Source organism: Zonotrichia albicollis, chromosome Z, assembly GCF_047830755.1.
Source record: "Zonotrichia albicollis isolate bZonAlb1 chromosome Z, bZonAlb1.hap1, whole genome shotgun sequence".
Lineage (NCBI taxonomy): Eukaryota > Metazoa > Chordata > Aves > Passeriformes > Passerellidae > Zonotrichia > Zonotrichia albicollis.
The window spans coordinates 7903501-7922148 of NC_133860.1; the positions used below are offsets into that span (position 1 = coordinate 7903501).

At 48.1% G+C, this 18648-nt stretch overlaps 1 protein-coding gene across 5 annotated transcripts in view; it reads right to left on the bottom strand.

Annotated features, from left to right (window-relative positions):
- CTIF (cap binding complex dependent translation initiation factor) overlaps window positions 1-18648 on the bottom strand; it is a 146998-nt gene that overhangs the window by 62633 nt on the left and 65717 nt on the right. For all 5 annotated transcript variants that reach the window (XM_026795319.2, XM_026795318.2, XM_026795322.2 and 2 more), the window contains one exon: window positions 5447-5523. In XM_026795319.2, the coding sequence (XP_026651120.2) occupies window positions 5447-5523 (77 nt within the window). The remainder of the gene's footprint in view (window positions 1-5446; window positions 5524-18648) is intronic.

The following is an 18648-nucleotide window of genomic DNA, read 5'->3' on the forward strand; positions in this document are numbered from 1 at the left end:
CAGCAGGAGGGTCACGGCGCTTACACAACCCTCCTGCCTCAGGAAGAGGAAACCGTCCCTGACAGCCACCCGGGGCTCTCCAGGGAAGGAGGATATTTCTGCCTCCCTCAGCTCTGAATCTAATTAAGTCCAGAAAACGCATACACACAGAAAAAAATAATCCAGACTGTTTTTTCCTGATCATTTAAGTGCAAAGCCAAGTTAATGCAAGGAAGTAAATAAAGTCAGACAATGCTAGAGAAAACGTGGGGGCATTTCTGTAATTCTGTTCTTGAAATCTTTAAGCATTTAAGGCATTCTAAAAGGACATGGGGAGAGCTCCTCAGCCTCTTTGCTCCCAACCCTTCCCTCCATGTATGAGCCAGAGGAGCTGTGCAGCCTTCTGCTGCAGCTCCCCACACAGGGGTTTTATGTAGGATGGATTCCCCAGGTGCAGAAACACCCCTCTTAAAATCTCCTCCAACAGGAGAAGGAGGAGATGACACAAAGCTCAGCCACAGCTGAAGGTGATGGTCCTTCACCTGAGGCTGGCTGTGATCCCCATCAATCCTGGCTGCAACAGGCAGGGCAGCCCCTCATGGCTTGGGTCACTCAAAGTCTGAAGACACATCAGCTGCACAGAAGAAGCACAAGAGATTCCCACTTTTTCTACTGAAAAAAGGAATTCAGGGGCCTTTTGAGAAGAGGGTATTGATTAACTCTTGGGCTTTTACTCCATTCTCTCCAGGACATAGGGTTGTTCTTCTCTCTGCCATCCATTCCTGTTCTTGGCCCCAGACAAGGAGAACCAAAAGAGCCATGAGTTACCAGCCAGCATCTCTGCACACCCAAGGATTTGCTTTTGCTAAGCTACTCAGCCTGATCTGACTTTTGAATCCAACAAGATGTTGGATCAATGTGATTTCAATGGTGCAAACTTTTTAAGACTTCCTCAAAAATCCTTTCCTGATTATTAGGAAAACTGTTCCCTTCCTCAAGTGACACAAAACCATTTCAGTACTGTTAACCAGAAGACCAAGAAGCAGGTACAACCCCACTTGTCCTATTGCAATTCCATATATTTCAACTCCATATATTCCCTGTAAAGCCTATCTGAACATGCAATGTTCTTTATCATTCCTACAAGGCTGGGGCAAGCCACTGTTCATGTATTTCCATGCACTTCCAGGCCAAAGAATTTGGCCAGCTGGACCCTACATCCCAAACAGGAGGCCAAGGGAATTGGAGGAATCTTGGACAACACAAAGTCAGCTTGTAATGCTTAAAAAATAGGGGGTTTAGGAACTTTTTGAAAAACAAGGGGCCAAACTCAGAGCCCACCTGCCCAAGGAGATCACATCCCACACAGCTTGTGCTGTGTTAGCAGAGTGGCACTGGGCTGGGAGAGGTTTGAGGAGAGGACTTGAGAAATGTGGGCTCTGTTGTGCCCCACATTCCACAGTATCTTTCTTCTTGCAGTAGAGGTTGTGTCACCACCCAGAAAAACTCAGTCCTTCCCTAGAGGTGGTTGCCCTTGGAAGGTCAAACTAAGCAGCCTTTGGTGCCTTTGGACATGGTATGAAAACACCTGCCTGCGCTGCTCTCCTTCCATGATCCCAGCAAGCAGAGATGCCCTCCACCACCTGCATCAGGAGGTGGCAGTCACAGCTCCTGGCTCTAAGCCAACAGAGAGGACACAGCCCGCAGGATTCCTGCCGGGAGAGGTGGGGAGTGATACCTCTACAGCTCTGATCACAAGCTCTTTGCAGGAAGGGCCCCAGCACCTCCTGTAGGCTTTTACAGCACTGTGTGCAACCAAACCCTCCAGCAGATGTGACTCTGATGTTGACTGCTGTGATGGAAAATGTGCCCAGTTTTTTTAATGACATCTAATTCACTCTTCATGCCTTTCTAATGCAACAAATGAAGCATGCATCTATGAAAAATCATAGCTTCCCAAATGATCTGGCTTGGAAGGGACCTTGAAGACCATTCAGGTCCAGAAGCAGGGACATCTTCCACTAGCCAGGTTACCCAGAGCCTCATCCAACCTGGCCTTGAACACTCTGAATGATAAGGCACCCACAAAAATGGAAAAAAAAATGGTTGAGGAACATAAAAACATAGCACACTGCACAAGGAGAGAGCTGTGGGTCACTCCCTTGGGGTAGCTTCTTCTGAAGGGAGCCAAAGGTGTGTGGCAGAGACCTCAGGGTAGGTGAGCTGTGCTCCTCCACACCACAGGGACAGCATTTCCCGAGGAAAGGTGACGGGAAGGAAGCAGGGACAAGCGCTATTTATAGCAGGGCTGAACACCAGGGCTGTTCTGCATGTGAAACAAAAGGTGCTGCACCAGCCCAACGCTGTCCCCATCTCAATGTCACTGCCACGGAGGCCAGAGAAGCCCACACACGCTCTGGGAGGGAATCAATGCCATTTGCAAGACCAGCTGGGACAAAAAGGACAGATTTCTGGGTACCAATCTGCTTTATTGGCTTTTTTTTGTAATAGCTGTGTTATATAAGGCTCCAACAAACCCAAAGGTCACCTACAACCAGGCAAGGCCAGCTGGGCCTGTGCATGGAGCAGAGGTCACACTGGGGGCTGACCCAAGCTGGATGGCCACTTGTGAGGGTGACTCCTGCAGGAGGATGCCCAGCATGGCCACCACGGATTTGTCAGCCTTGGATGAGGCAGGAAGAACCCCTGCACCCCATTCAGGCATCACCTGTGGGGCCCAGGGTGCTGCTCCAGGACCCACCAGCTCCAGGAGAAGAGGAAAGGCTGCCCCATGAAAACCAGACCCAGTGAGCCCAGGACTTTGGGGCCACACCTGCTTCTCACCAACCTAGCAGGACAACCTCCTGTCTTCTTGCAAATCCACTGCAGCCCCACTTCCATCTTTGGCTGCTGCCAATTCCTCTCTAGGAAAGCAGACCTTCCTCCCTTGGGTCCAGGCATCCAGAGCTGCTTCCCAGCCCCTTCCCACCCCATGCATCACCACATGGCCCTGCTAGGCTTCCTCTAAGCCTCACTGCCTCTGATGTCCCATCCATACTCTTGCAAATTTTGACTCTCTCCATATCCAGATGAGGTTTTAAACAAAAATCCCACTACTCCCGACTGAGGTTTTATGTTTTGCCTAACATAAAACCTCACCCTGAGGAATTTTTATATCACTTGTGTGGCTCCACCAGCTCTGGAATGGAGCTTTTCTGCCTCAGAGTCATGCCTGGGACATTAAGGTAATAGCACTGCAATAAAGTGTAAACAGCTTTGTAGTCTGTGTTCTGATAAAATCTGGTTTTTTCCTATTCCCTTTCCCTCCCCCCTATTCCTTCCCTTCTCTTCCCCTACTTCTGCCATGTTTTCCGCATAAAATAAACATTCTGAGACCTAACTCACTGCTAGAAATCAATTTTAAGGAGCAAGTGCTCTCTTGGAGCAATTCAAGTGACACAAAAAGGACTAAACCTCCCCTCCTAGTCCCAAATGCACCACAGAGACAAGGGGACGCTGAAAACCTCCAGTGGCAAAACAAGTGTCATGAGGAGGGAGAGGTGAAGGAAGGGGATGGGAACCATGCCTTTTCCTTTTAAATAATTACTTTAAAAACTGCTTTTTCACTCCAGCTCCCTGTACTCAGGTCTCTCAGCTTTTAGAAATTGAAATAAATGTGGTTTTCTGGCTAAGATTTGATAGCACTGTGGAGGACTTGGGCAGAAGTGCATACCCTCTGCTCTTTCCATTTTATTTCATTTGTGACTGCTTAGGGCTGAAATGACCCCATGTCTCCTCGGGAATGATGCTGAATCAATTGGATTTTAAGGCTTTTTTCTCTTCCCCTAGGATATTATCCCAGTGCTATTGGCCAGGGCTGTATCTGACCCTGTGATCTTCCAACCCCAGCCCAAGGCACTTTCTTTTGCTATCTCTCCTTGCCATCTGTGCAGGAGACAGGGATGCCCTGGAGGACTGAATGCTTCTGTCTGCCGATGGTTTATCTGAAGGGACCAGACAGAAAAAAGGAACAGAAATGCACATCTGTCTGTTCCCTCCCATCTTTCCAACTGGCAAGATTTTTGGATGAGAGGGAAGAACCAACACAGCTCCATGGTTCATCACAGCCTTGGGCATGGGGCTTCATGGACATGGCAGAAGATCTTTTGGCCCTGAGGGTCTCACAAAGCATCAAGCACGGTTTGTATGTCAGAAGAAGGCCAGAGATGGGAAGAGAACCCCCTAAACTCCACTGTGGTTCCTCAGAGGAGCCCAGCCCAGTGCCTCAGTTAAGCCCACCTAGCTCAGTCCAGCAACACAGCAGACTTGGTTGTAACCATGTTTTGGAGATCACAGGGCTGCAACCCAGCTGAAACACAACCTTTTCCCACCACCTCAAATAACAAGATTAGGTTGGCTTTTTGAACTGTGTACAGCTAAAAAGGAGGGAGTCCCCAGAAGGAGAGGAAACAGAGTTAGCTGCTGACAAACCATTCTGCCTACAGAAGGATGTTTATAGGTTGCCTGAGAAAACTCTTTTTAGCTCTTTTTTTGGTCCTTCAGTCAAGTTTAGGGAAATCAAACCACGCAGAGTTAACTACATCCTAGCTGTTAATGAGACAAGAAGTGATGGTGAGATTTGAGGACACACTCCAAGGTGTCTGCAGGACTTCACCAAAAACGCCCCCTGTGAAAACTCAGGCACAGACGACAGTTCATTCCAGGGGAAAGCACTGGACACTTTTTCTCCTGTTTCAATCATTTTTCAAAGTCGTGGTTTTAGAATTGCTTTATTGCCCTGGGTGAGTTGTCTCAGCTGGAGCAGAACAAGTCAGCAGAAATAAAGCTGAATGTACAACTAACTCCCTTATTCCTCACTTCTTTTCACATTTAACCATAGTCACGATTCCCATCAAGGACTTTAGATTCCCTCATATAATTGAATATGCATTTTACACAATTAAATATCCAATTGACTCGATTAAATTAACTCAATGGACTGAAATCACCAATGCCACAGGAATTTGGCTGCCTGCACAGCACATCCCCTCCCTCCCACGGACACCTGAGGCTGGCTGTGACCCCCTCAGAACCAAACCATACCCACTTTCCAGGCAGCCCTGAAACTCAGCAAATTTTCATTTTTAATAGAAAAAGAGGAAGCAAATCCCAAGGACTCGAGCTTTTACAGACAAGAGTTTGCCAGCTGTCTCTCTGAGTACAAGTGGGGGGATCTGGCTATGCAGGAATAAATTCAAGGGGAAGAGAAGGTGCTTAAGGCACTCCTGGATCAATGCAGGACTCATCCCAAAATATTTTCAGGATGTTAGTGCTGAAATAAGAGTTTATGCATTGACACTGCTGAACAGCAGCACTGTCCAAAGACTCACCACAAGGTGGTTGAGGAAGATGTGCAACAAAGAAAAGATTTAAAAAAAACCCCAAACACTGAAGAGGTTTCACCTACCTCCGGTCGTTTCTCCTCCTTCTGAACAGTTTTTTGGTGTGTGCGATTTCAGCTTCATGAGGCAACGGATGGTAACCCTGTAAAACGGAGGGAAAAGCAGCCATGAGCCCCAGGAGGCACCAGCATGGAAGGGCTGAGAGTGAGACAGGGCTGGATACCCAGCATGTGAGCCTGGTAAAAGAAACAGCTCCCCCAAACATCCCTACAACATCCCAGACCCCACAAAAGCAGGTCTGAAAATCCACAGATGTGCTGCACCTCTCAGGGCTGTGGCAAGGAGCAGGGAATGAGGTTATCTGCAATTTCTGTACAGAAGAAATCACAGAGGGCAAATGGTTGGATCACGTCTGTGTAGATCCCAAACACACGATGGATAAGGAATTCACCCACTTCTCACATGACACACTAAGCCACCCAATTTCCCTGGGCTGCTGAAAAAACCAAAACCCAGCTGAAAAAATTTCTGTAAAGGAAGATGCTCAGCATCATTTTGAGGCTACCTGGGGAAACCAGTAGGAGCCACAGCTGGTAGGTCTGCTGGGCTGTGCCCTCACCCCAGTAGGAAGGGAACAACCACATCAGAAGCCTCACTGAGGCTGCCCACCATGAATGAGTCAGCCTGTGCCACCCCTGCAGCAGGGACAGGTGAGACCCACCTTGCAGGAAACAGCTGAGGTGACAAGGATGGCAAATCATGAGCCCAAGCCCAAGATGAAGGAGGGCAGATTTAGATGAGACTAGAAGCAGAAATTTTTTACTAGTAATTAGTAATTAGGGAGAAAGTCTTTAATGTGAGGGTGCTGAGGTCCTGGCCCAGGTTGCCCAGAGCAGCTGTGGCTGCCCCTGGATCCCTGGAAGTGTCCAAAACCAGGCTGGATGGGGCTTGGAGCCACCTGGGCTATCAGAAGATGTCCCTGCCCATGGCAGGGGGGTTGGAATGAGATAACCTTAAATTCCCTTCCAACCCAAAGCAATCTAGGATTCTGTGATTCCAAGACAAGGCAGTGGCAGAGCTGTGTGTTACCCCAGCTCTGCCTTCCCAGTGCCCTCTTTCCACTGAAGGTGCCGACTCTGACGTGGTCTGTTCATCTGATAAGGGGGCTGCTCTATTTACTATCCTACTATGGGCATGATGAGGCTTTGTTAATGCTCACACAGAGCTCTGAAGTTCCTGGATGAAAGGCCCTACGTAAGTACAAAGTGTTATTTATTTTCCAGGGACCACAGAGCTGTCATAACTATAATGAATTTTATTTATGCAGTATTGTCCTTCCCCAGCTGGCAATAAAAGCCCTGTAAAAGTTGCTCCTTTTATTTCCATCACCATCTATCTCAGCCTGGAGCTCCAGCCATTGCTGGGAATCACCACGTGCAAGGGGCCAGGAGGGAGCAGCCTGGGCAAGGGCTGGGTGGGGATGTGCCTCATCCAGCAGCAGCTTTGTGACATTGGCATGACAACATAACACACTGACTACAGAAAAAAGTCCCTCTCTCTTTGTGTGAAGAGCCTTTGGAAATGACAGCTTATTTCAGTAGCAGCTAGTGAGATAATAGTATTTTGAGTTTCTCCAGGGGAAGATGTAATGGAGGAGAAAGGTTCCTGGGGATGATGAATTTAGGCCAGAGAAGGCACCATCAAGTTGAGGACAGACAGGGTTTATTGTGACCATCCGTCCTGAGCACTGCAAAAAAGCCTGGAGGAGCTGCTGCTGCAGCAACCCCACAGCTCCCACGGCAGCTGGAGCCTTCCCATTCAGAGAGCTTCATTCCTCCAGGCTTCAAGCCATAAGGAACTCACTGAGCCAAAACATAAAGCTGTTAGAAAAGGTCCAAAGGAGAGCTACAATGATGGTGAGGGGTCTGGAGGGGCCACATGAAAAAGTGTCTGAGGGCACTGTGCTTGTTCAACCTCAAGAGGAGACTGAGGCCAGACCTCACTGGGGTCTGCAGCCCCTCCCGAGGCACAGCTCTGCTCTCTGCTCCCTGTGACAGGGACAGCACCCAGGGAATGCCTGGAGTTGTGCCAGGGAGGGTTAGTTTGGATCTCAGGGAAAGGCTCTCCCCCAGAGGGTGCTGGCACTGCCCAGGCTCCCCAGGGATGGGCACAGCCCCGAGGCTGCCAGAGCTCCAGGAGCCTTTGGGCAGCGCTGCCAGGGATGCCCAGGGTGGGATTGTTGGGGGTCTGTGCAGGGCAGGAGCTGGAATGGGTGATCCTGGCGGGTGGCTTCCAACTCAGAATATCCTAGAATTCCATGATTCTGTAGTAGCTTAGAATCACAGCACAGATTCTGTAGTAGCACAGAATCCCAGAACAGTTCAGGTTGGAAAGAACCTTAAAGATCATCCAGTTAAACCCACCTGCCATCGGCAGGGACCTTTCACCAGACCAGGGTGCTCATTCTGAAACTGCCTCACTGCTGAGGGCTGCGATTTGAGTGCTCCTCATCACTCACTTTCACCATCCTTTATTTTCACTGAAGGCATAGGAGGAGCTCAATATCTCTGAGATCTCTGTTCCTTTGAAAAAATTACTTGAAATTGGCCAACATATACCAAACTGAATGAGGAAAGGAGGAGACACAGAGAGTCCAACCCCACCAGCACAGCTAGTTTAGGAAATGAGGCTAAAAATAGTACAATAATTAGCGAGGCTGTTTCTAAATGTTGTACTACCACAGCAGGCTAACACTTGGGTGTTTTTAAGAATCTAAGCTGCATTGCAGACACATGTGCAAATACAATTACCTCGGAAAAATGAAACTATCTCCACTCCACACAAGGACCAATTTCCTCTAGTGAAGACCTCATTAAAGCTTCAGGAGCTGCCTTTCTGCTCTTTCCAACTAGAAACCACACATGCAGTGGTGCATTCCTGCATGTCCTCCTTGAAGAGAAGCCCTGTGCTTCCACAGACCTCTACCCACCAGCAGCTGACGTCAACGGGATGAGAAATGAATTAATTACATGGGAAGAAGTTCCTAATCCAAGGAGCACTCCTGGAGACTGACTGTGCTATATAATAAAGGAGAACTTCGTGTCCCCATCTACGAAAATCAAACACCTCCTTTCTCCAGCTGAGCAGCTCCCTTCCTCAGTCCTCGTCGTGAGACAATGTTTTGGAAAAAAACAGTCACTGATCCCTACTCTTGACTATTTTGGTGCCTAAACAAAGCTAAATTTGGAAGGGAGAAAAGTTGACTCTTTTTTTTTTTTTTTCTTTTTTTTTTTTTTTTTTTTCTTTTTGGTGTGGTGAGCTGATGCAAAAGGAAATATCAGCAAATTACAAGTAGGGCGGAGCGGCTGGAGAAGACCAAAGGTGATGAGTGGGTGGGGATACAATCCCAAGGGCATGGTGAGAGCTTTGATATTGATAACACAGCCCTTGTCTCGAGGCTGCTGCCCACCATGTGTCATGCAGCACAGCCCTGGAAGTGCCTTGAGCAGAGCCAGCTCACTGAGGACAAGGTGAATCTGAAAAGCAGCTCTTCCATCTTTCAGCAGACACACTCTTTCTGAAGTCAAAATCCCTGAACTGAGCCAAAGGAAAACGTCTCTCAAGGCAGAAGACCACCCTCTGCCCTACAGTGGGTCTACAAGAGGAATGGTTTTTCTCCTGCTTTGGCCAGAAACACCATGCTCAGATGGTCATGGTTTTCATAAGCAGGTTTGCAACTTCTCAGTGGGCAGCAAAATCACATTTGGTCTCCTTTCCACAAGGATTTTATCTTGATATTTATTCACAGCTGGCTGGAGAAGGTAACAAACCAGCATTTCAGTGCTGCTGATTCTGAAAGCAATGGGTGTGGGAAAAGCAAAGCACAAGGAGCCCATGGTCACTGAAAGAATTGCTAATAGGGCTAATTTTCAGTTTTGGAGCTAAACACTCTGTGGTTTGCATGGTGGGGAGCTTGGAGAAGAACCTGAGACGCCCAGGGGACTTCTAATGCACACATGCTCCAATTTAAATCATAAACATACATGCTCTAACAAGAAGAGCCAAAAGATCTGGAAAAGAAGGGCTGTTCAGGAATGGTCTGCCCTCTGGGCCAGTCCCCAGGAGATCAGCTGTGATGTGTGTGACGTGCATACACGTTTTTAGGTTTTTTGAGGAAAACAACTCTTGGAGAAGGTGATATCCAGCAAGCTCAGGTGACTGTGGTATGGCCAGATAGGGAAATCTGTCATCTACTGGAATTGCTGCAAACAGAGGACACAGGCAGCAGGTTTGAAGGCCAGTGCTCTCTTTTTGTGCTTTCCCTTCCTAATGAAGGTATCTGTCCAACCTTCATCCCTGTTCACCTGCCTGTGGGAATACCAAAAGCTGCTCCCCAGGCACATTCACATCAAAGCTCAAAGAAAGAACAAATAAAATGCTTTCAAGACCTCACTGACATTCTGCAACAACCCAAGAGCCCCACTGATACCTGCCCCTCCCCAGCAACATCCCTGTGCTGATCCCAGCCCATCCCACACCCCAGCCCAGTAACCTGTGGGATACAGGCTTGGGAGAGGCATGGGGAAGAGGGGCAGGAACAGAGCAGGGAAATTGTTGGATTTAGTGTTACCCTCCTACAACAATGACTTTGCTATGATTATTCTTATGTCTCCTCTGCAGCAGGATCATCTGAACAAGCTGGAGGAGAGCACCATCTCTGCCTTATTTACTGGGGATGGTAAATTAGTAAAAGCTTAGAATGCTTTGGGCTGAAAGGGACCTTAAAGACCATCTAGTTCCACCCATCTGCGAGGAATGGGGCCGTCACAACTTCTATGGGAAGTTCTTCTTCTATGGGAAACCTTGGCCAGGGCCTGCCCACCCTCCCAGCCAGCAATTCCTCATTCCCAATGTGCCAAAATCTGTCCCTGCCCTCTGGCCCTGGGAGCCATTGCCTGGGTGCTGTCCCTGCCGGCCTTGTCCCCAGGGGCTGTGCAGCTCTCCTGGAGCCCCTGCAGGCCCTGGCAGGGGCTCTCAGGTGTCCCTGGAGCTTCTCTGGTGCAGCTGAGCAGCCCCAGCTGTGCCAGGCTGGCTCCAGAGCAGAGGGGCTCCAGCCCTGGCAGCATCTCCGTGGCCTCCTCTGCACTGGCTGCAGCAGCTCCAGCTCCTTGTGCTGTTGGAGCCAGGGCTGGAGCAGCTCTGCAGGTGGGCTCTCACCTGAGCCCAGGGGCACAGGGGCAGGATCCCCCTGCCCTGCTGCCCACGCTGGGGATCAGCCCAGGGCAGGGGGTTCAGGCTGGGGCAGGGCCAGCCTCCCTTCCAGGAAAGCTCCCAAGTCACAATTTGATTGCAGGAATTAGGCTGAGCTTTTTTCCTGCCACTGATTCTTCTGTGACCGCCCTGAGGCAGCAAATCACAGCAACTCCTCTGGCATCTGAAATCAAAAGCATTACAGAAGAGATAGCCCTATCTGGGACCAACCTGCACCCTCCCTCCTCCTCCTCTCCTCCACTGCTGCATTCCCAAGTGCAGCTGTTTGTTGCCTGAGGTGGCTGAACTCGTGGGTGTTTCACCAAGGCTCCAGGGGCTTCTAGGGGTTTGGATTCATTGCTTAATCTGTGTGGTTTTACAGCCTGACTTTCAGATGTGAAACCTCAACCCACAAAGCAACTGCCTTCACTCATAACAACTTATTCCACCTCCTTCACAGATGTTCCCCATGCAGCAGGAACAACCCCAGCCTGTGATCCCCAAGCAGGTGAAGACACCTGAATAGGAAACAGCAACACTGAAACTCTGAGAGTGAATAGAAGGCTGAGAAAAGCACTGGACTGATGGAAAAAAACAACACTCAGGTGATGAGAGGAGGAAATGATCCAGCCACAGCACAGGATCAGTCCCGCTGGAGCTTTATCTCAAGAGCCTTTTGTGCCCTCAAGAAACATCCGCCCTTGCTTATCTTAAACAAATGGTTGCAGAAGGCCTGAACTGAACAAACAGGTTATTAGGCCTGAGGTAGGAGCTGGGAGTTTCGCTCAGTTTTATTGCACACAAAGTTCAGGGTGGGATTTATTTTCTGGGGGAGTGGGAAGGGTGAGGTGGGGCTGGAATCACTGACGACGTCCCATCTGCCCATGCAAAGGGAACAACAGAAATTCTGAGGCTGGAGGGAGCATAAAAAAATAAATACATTGTGGTTCCAGAAACACACTCCGTGAATTTCAAAATCCTGCAGCAAGGCTTTCACCTGCCTACAGGATGGATCGTACAGGGCAGGGAACTCCAGGACAGCACAGATCTGCAGATATATTTAACTTTCATTGTGCCAGTCCCACAATCAGGGTGCCTATGGGGCTGAATATGACAATAAATTCAGTACAACCATCCCAGCCAGCCCCTTGCATGTGAAAAACATGGCAAAGTTGCCACTGGCAGCATCCCCATCACCTCTATCCACCCAAGGCTGGCATTTCTGCTGGAGGTGATTCCAATGGAAGGTGTTCCAGCCCATGGCAGGGGCTGGAACGAGATGAGCTTTATGGCCCCTTCCAATCCAAATCCTTCTGTGAATCCATGATTCAGTGATACATGAGTATCTCTAAGTCCTGTGGGTATTTCCAGCAGAGCTCTCTTCTCAGAAGCCACTTTCCTCTTCCTCTTCCAGGAATTCCCATGGCTCTGGTCTGTCACCCACAAGGGGATTTTTTTACATCTTAGAAGGAGAGAGCTGAGGCACAAACCAAAGCCTTGACCTGGTCTGGAGGCCATGGAAGGACACCAAAAACACTGCCAGGAAGCCACACAGAAATTATTTCCTCTCTGTTAAAATGCAAGTGATAAATCTGTTCCTTTAAATTGCAAGCTATTCATATTTTCCTGTAAGGTGCTTACAATAAGAGTTGCTTCTGAATAAGCAAGCAGTTGATGGTCAACATCTAAGGAATAGAAAGTGCAACCATTTTGCAAAATACTCCCTACACAAGATAAAAGGCAGGCAAACCCTTTTATGGCTCTTTATGGTTCTACCATCCTTCCTCACCCACAACACAGTACAAGTGGGTTCTGCATGTGGACACCTTCTTCAACCTCAATGATTGGAGCCAGGGCTAAATTAAACTACAGGACTGACAAAGAAACTAATTTCCAGCCATCCAGGAACCAGAAAAGGAGGAAAACTCTCTGGGTTTTGCCACCACTGATCTATGAAGCTCTGTTGTGCAGAAGAGATGCTCTGTGGGACCTTAACAGTAGGATGTGCTGGCCTGATGAATCATGGCATAGTGCAACGTGCCCCAGAGAGGCTCCAGGAACATTTGGATAACATTGTCAGGCACAGGGTGGGATTCTTAGACATGTCCTGTGCAGGGCCAGGAGCTGGACTGCAGTGACCCTTGTGGGTGCCCTCCAGCTCAGGTCATTCTGTGGTTCTGTGATTCTAAGTAATTCCACGAGAGATGTTCCAGTTTGGAAGATTTATTGGATAACTCCATCTTTGGGGTGTACATCATAAACCACAGATTGCCAGCAGAGACTGAGTGTGCAGTTGCAGTACACATGTCTCAGTGATGGGCACAGTGGAGATGGAGGAGACTTTTTCCAGAAAAAAAAGGGTGGGATGGCTGTGACTGTGATCTGGACTGCCACAGCCAAACATCACTCCTTAGCCATCACTAAAACCACCTGCAGTATTCCCTGTATGGCTCTGCCTTTCCCTGTTGGCCCCAAGGACACAAACTCCTGGATTCCCATTTACTGACTGTGAATGCTCTGGTGTGCACTTCTCACAGAATAATGGGTGTTTCCATGAACCACAGACTCCACACATGCAGTCCTAGACCCAAAGAAGTATCATTCAGACACTTCTTTTCTCATCACCTCTCCTTGGTGTTTGTTACTGGCTCCCGACAGAGAGCAGACAAACAGCCAGAGGCAAGGCAGCATGGAAAATACTTGGTGGCACAAAATCCTTGGTGGCAGCCAAGCTGTCCCCCCTCATTCCTCTGCAGCCAGCTCTGGGATGGCACAGAACACACAGAGAAAGGCAGAACAACCCAGCATGGAACTCCCTGTGCGGGGTGAAGGATGCAAATGCAATTAAAGCATTAGAATAATTAGGCAAAGCATCCCAATTAAGGCATGGCCTGAACCTTCCCTGACGCCTTCTGCTGATTACTGACAGTGCGTTTTCCGGGGTCTATTTTTAACTCTTGGTCCCTGAGCTCCTGAATTATACATAATTCAGAGATAATAAAACTTTAAAAACCAGGACAAAGTCTCCTAGGAGGACCTGCCCCTGCAAACACAGCAGGAGGAGAAGGCCAAGCAGGCCCAGCTGAGGCAGGGAGATGGGACAGGCTGGAGACACTGCAGCACTGAGACAGGGTGCTCCAGACACCCGACACGGACACACGGTGCCATAGGAAGAGTATAAATAACAGACAAAAGAAATCCCCTTTTGTTACCAGAATCCGCAAATCCCAAATCAGTTACAAGCTGACTTAGGAAATGGAGCTTTTTCCCATGTTGTAGCAAAATGGGAACAATACTTTGCGAGTGGAAGTAACTCTAATTGTTTTAACTGATGTTATTTTAGTGTTGTTTAGGTTTATTGTTTATTTGTATGTATTTCCTCTACCCTGGTCAGGCTTAAAAACAAACTGTACTGTCAGCAGTAAAGCATCCCATCCATAAATAAATACATTTATCCAGTAAGTATAGTTATAACCACACCATTGCTTGGAGTCCTTAAATGCAGATTATTTAAAGAATCACTAAAATAAATCGCACTGATAGCTGTGTTTGCTTTCCCCTGGAAAAAAAGGAGTCTTTTTGGGCTAATATTGGGAATAAATCCTGCCCACATCACTTGTGACCAGGAGGCACCACACATGCTGCTTGTTTTGCAGTCTGTCCAGGTAGCCCAAGCTCATCCTGAGAAAGGGCTGCACTACTCTGAAAACCTTTTCTTACATTTTCCTTGGCTTGCACCAACTTGGGGGTGAGGGAGGAATGGCTTTACCTGGGCCTTAAGACTATTTAGGAGGCTGCTACTGGAATACTTGTAATTTGAGCTATTTCAGTGCCTCCAGGACCTCACTTTTCTTTAAAATATACATTTCCTCTATGTCTGTCATGTTCCCCAGCCTGGTTTTTCCACCATCTCCATTTGTGCACCTCAGCATGCTGTTTGACCATGTCTCTCCAGCTGAGATGAAGTGAGGTGGGATGGCAGGAGGTCCCTCAACATCTCCCACTGTTCTTTCCTCACAGGAGATTCACAGGCAGAACTGGGAAAAATCCCTAGGGTGACCCATAAACACACCTGATAGGGCCTCAGGGAGTTTAGGAACCTCTAAGCTCAAAACTTTCTGTGCTATGCCCAGCATCGGTACAGTCTCCTCTGACCAGTAATGCTTGAACCTCAGTTTTGCTCCCAGGTGATGTGGGCCACATCCAAGAATATTTCCATTTCATTACTATTCAAAAAGGGTGTGTTCTCCATGCCCATCTGTGCAATCCCCCAGAACCAGGCGTCTGCTCATCTTCTTTTGGACAGCCTGAAGGAGCTTCAAGATCCTGTAAGCTCCTGGGATTTGGGACAGTGCAACAGTTATGAAACACCTTACTTATAAAGTGACAACTTCACAGCCTTACACACAACAGATGGTTTCTTTTTTCTTTCACTATGGGTATATCCAGAGGCATTAGGAGAACTTTCTCAGTGCTCAGTGCTTGGTACTTCCCACTGGAAGTGCATGAAGTTTTTCAACACCATCAGATTGCAAGCAATAGTTTATAATTCAACAAGCTTTTTGTTTTTAAACATGATCCATATCCCTATGATCCATATGCTGCACCGTCAAAGCAAAAGGGAACTTTGGCATCATCTTTAATATGGTCATGGTAGTGGCAGCCCCTCTTGGCCCACCAGTGGGCATTTCTCACAGACCTTCATGGCTAAAGCCTGCTCCTTTCCTTTCCTTTGCCAAGTCCCTTGTGTTGTGCTGGAAACGTTCTCACACAACAGATATTCCTGTCTGCAGTTGGCTGAAGACAGAGCCAATATACTTTCCTCAGAACTATGCCTCCAAGAGAAGTATTTTCTCCTCTCTGAAGCTGCTGCTTAGCCTAGCTCAGCCCAGAGAGATCAGCATGTGAGGGATCCCATGTCTCTGTCACCCTTGCTTGGGAAATATCCCAATGTGCACACGCCAATTTAATCCCATAAAAGCCTTCCTCTTCCCTTTGAAAAGTCCCACTCCTTCATGGGAGTGTGGGCTGTGCAACACAAGGGACTGGCTTCTCCTTGCCAGTTTATTGGCAGTTTGTACCTGGGGAGAAGAAACTGCTCCTTGAGCATCCATCTGATCCCTCCCAGGATTTTCCTGTTATGCACTGAGGAACTAGGATTCCTCCTGCTGTAATGGGCTGTAATGGAGGGAAAAGCTCAGAAAACATGATGCACTTGCCACAGAGTACCAATAATATCACATCACCTATTGCACTGGTGGTTTTTCACTGACCTCCTGCAGACCTCCGTGAGACACAGGCCACTTTGAAAAGTAAAACAAAGATGAGTAAGAAAGGCATGTTCATAGCTGCTTTACAGCAGTGTCCAAATGTGACACTGGAAACACATCTGGCATGTCCATCAAGAAAAGAATCCTCAAAAACTGTTTTCGATCCGAAATTGACAGAGGACAAGCAGCAGGATGTCCATATCAGTTCTCCTGAGTCTTGCAAAGTCCAAATCTCAAACCTGGCATCTCCAGAGACTGTGGCATCATTCACACATCAGCTCTCCTGCCAGAGAATGCATAACTTACAGCTGCTTTTGTAACGAGTACCAGGTGCTGGGTGAAGCCTCTTCAATTCACTTCATATTGGTCACAAGGATGCACCTTCAGGTACTTCACAAGATCCAAGTAGGGACAAAAAACATTAGATTGAGGTTGGATATTAGGAAAACTTCTGCATGGAAAGGGTTGTCAAACATGGAAGAGGGTTGCCCAGGGCAGTGGTGGATCCCTCATCCTTGGAGGAGTTTTAAAGCTGTGTGGATGGGGCACTGGGGGACATGGGTCAGTGGTGGCCTTGGCAGTGCTGGGGGGATGGCTGGACTCAATGATCTTTTTTTCCAACCTAAACCATTCTATGATTCCCTAAAAATAAGCACCAAAACTCAAGAAACCACACAACTCCTGGATAAATTTTCATATGTCAAATGACCAGCACCAAAGACATTGCCCACTGGGATGTCCTGGGTCATGTTGCCCCTTCTCACTACAGTTTTTTCAGCTGCTTTCTAATCTCCTTGATGCCTTTGTAGCTGGCAGAATGTGGCCTGTGATGGGCTCAGCTCCAGAAGCGGGAAAGGGTCTGAGACAGCGGCCACCAAGACTGGAATGGGCAGTGAGCAGAACAGGGCAAGACAGGAAAACTGCAGATGCACTTAGTGATTACAGAGCTGGAAGGAGACACCAAACTGCTTGCTACCAGAGAGATGGTAATTTTGGGAACCAGCACATCCCCCATGTCTGCCAGTTCTTTTCTCTGCCCAAGACTCCTGCCCACCTCCATCAGCATCCACAGCCACAAGCATCCTGCCTCCAAAGTAGCTCTGAAATCACAGGGGGATCCTACAGGAGCCCTAGGATACAAAATGAGGTCTCCCAAGCCACACTCCATGCTCACCTGAGGAAATCTCCTGTGGCCTTAAATTAGGTAGACTAGTATCTCACTAAAAGTGGTTTTACACATCCTGACTGGCATTCACACATAGCAAAAGAAGGGTGGATTTAGGTTAGATTTTAGGAAGGATTTCTTCCTTCTCTAGGCCCTGGCACAGACTGCCTAGGGAAGCTGTGGCTGCCTCTGAGCCCCTGGAAGTTCCAGGTGAGGCTGAACCAGGCTTGGAGCACGCTGGGCTAGTGGAAGGTGTCTCTGCCCATGGCAGGATGTTGGAATGAGATGGTGTCTGAAGTACCTTCCAACCCAAGCCATCCTACGATTCTGTGGCACTGCTCCTTGCCTGCTTCATTTACATCCCTGTACAAGATGCTAAAGGCACATGGTTCCCTCCCTCCTGCCTGCACCTCTGCTGGGATTGCAGACAACCCAGTGAGCCAGGATCTCTCAAGCCTGCCCTTCCCAAAACCAAGTCATCAGACATCTGTGACTCTGTGCTTGGCAGCCTCAACCTTTCTCTCCTTATCACTGCCAGAAATTATTCATTTAACATCCCTGGCCTCCTGCCAGCAGAAGCGCGGTGTGAGGAGCAGAACCATCTCCTCAGCTCCTCCTGTGAACCAAAGCAACAAAAATGAGGCTCTTACTCAAGCAAATTAAAAAAGAAAAAAAAAATTCCCACCAGCTAAGAAAAGCTGGAGGTTAATATAAATTCCATGGGTTTGAGGGGGAAATGGAGCTGCATTCAAAGACTCGATGGCTAACCACGCTTCCTCAGTCTGGCAACTGCCCGCTCCCCCGGCAGAGTTATTGAGGAAGTTAGATGAGTGCTGTATTTGTTCCAGCTGCACATTTCCCTTAACCCCTGGTAGTGATGTTTTCAAAAAACACAGGTCTTGTTTTCTAGATGGCAGTTTTTCATTTTTGTGCGTGCCACGGCTACAGTTATTAGCTTTAAGTGCTGTCATTTGTAGATTAGAACTGAAGGAAAAAAAACCCCGTTGCCATTCTAAGAAGTCCAGGCTGGATGAGCAAAACGGGGGATTAGAAGAAGGCTTTCAGGAATTAGCTTGGAACAGGAAAGAAGAAGATAAAGCCATTATAAAAGCTTCTGCTAATACAGGAGTCTTTTTTGTTGTGTTAATGCAGCCACACAAATTCCTATGAAGATTTATTAGTCAGGTCATAGAATCTGCTCTCCTTCCTTCTTTGATGATAAAATCAAGAATATTTTCCTCCACTAACATGCTCCTTTCTCTCAACAGGGAGGAAATAAATTACACGCTTTCCCAAGACCTTGCCTGTGATATACAGAAGGCTACAGGTGAGGCTGATGCCTTCATTCCAGAGAAACAGATGCTGAAATTCAGGTGCCTGTTTAGAGGCCGCACTGTTTGGATGCTCCCTGCACGGTGAGCTCAGCCTCAGGTCTGTGGTGCCCAACACTTGATGGAGCTGGGATACACAGCACTGTCCCCTTCCAGCATCCCAGACCTGCACAGCACCCGCTGTCCCATGGAACTTCAGTCCAGCAAAGCACTTACTTTATGTGATTCTGCTCCTAAGTCTGCTATTTGCC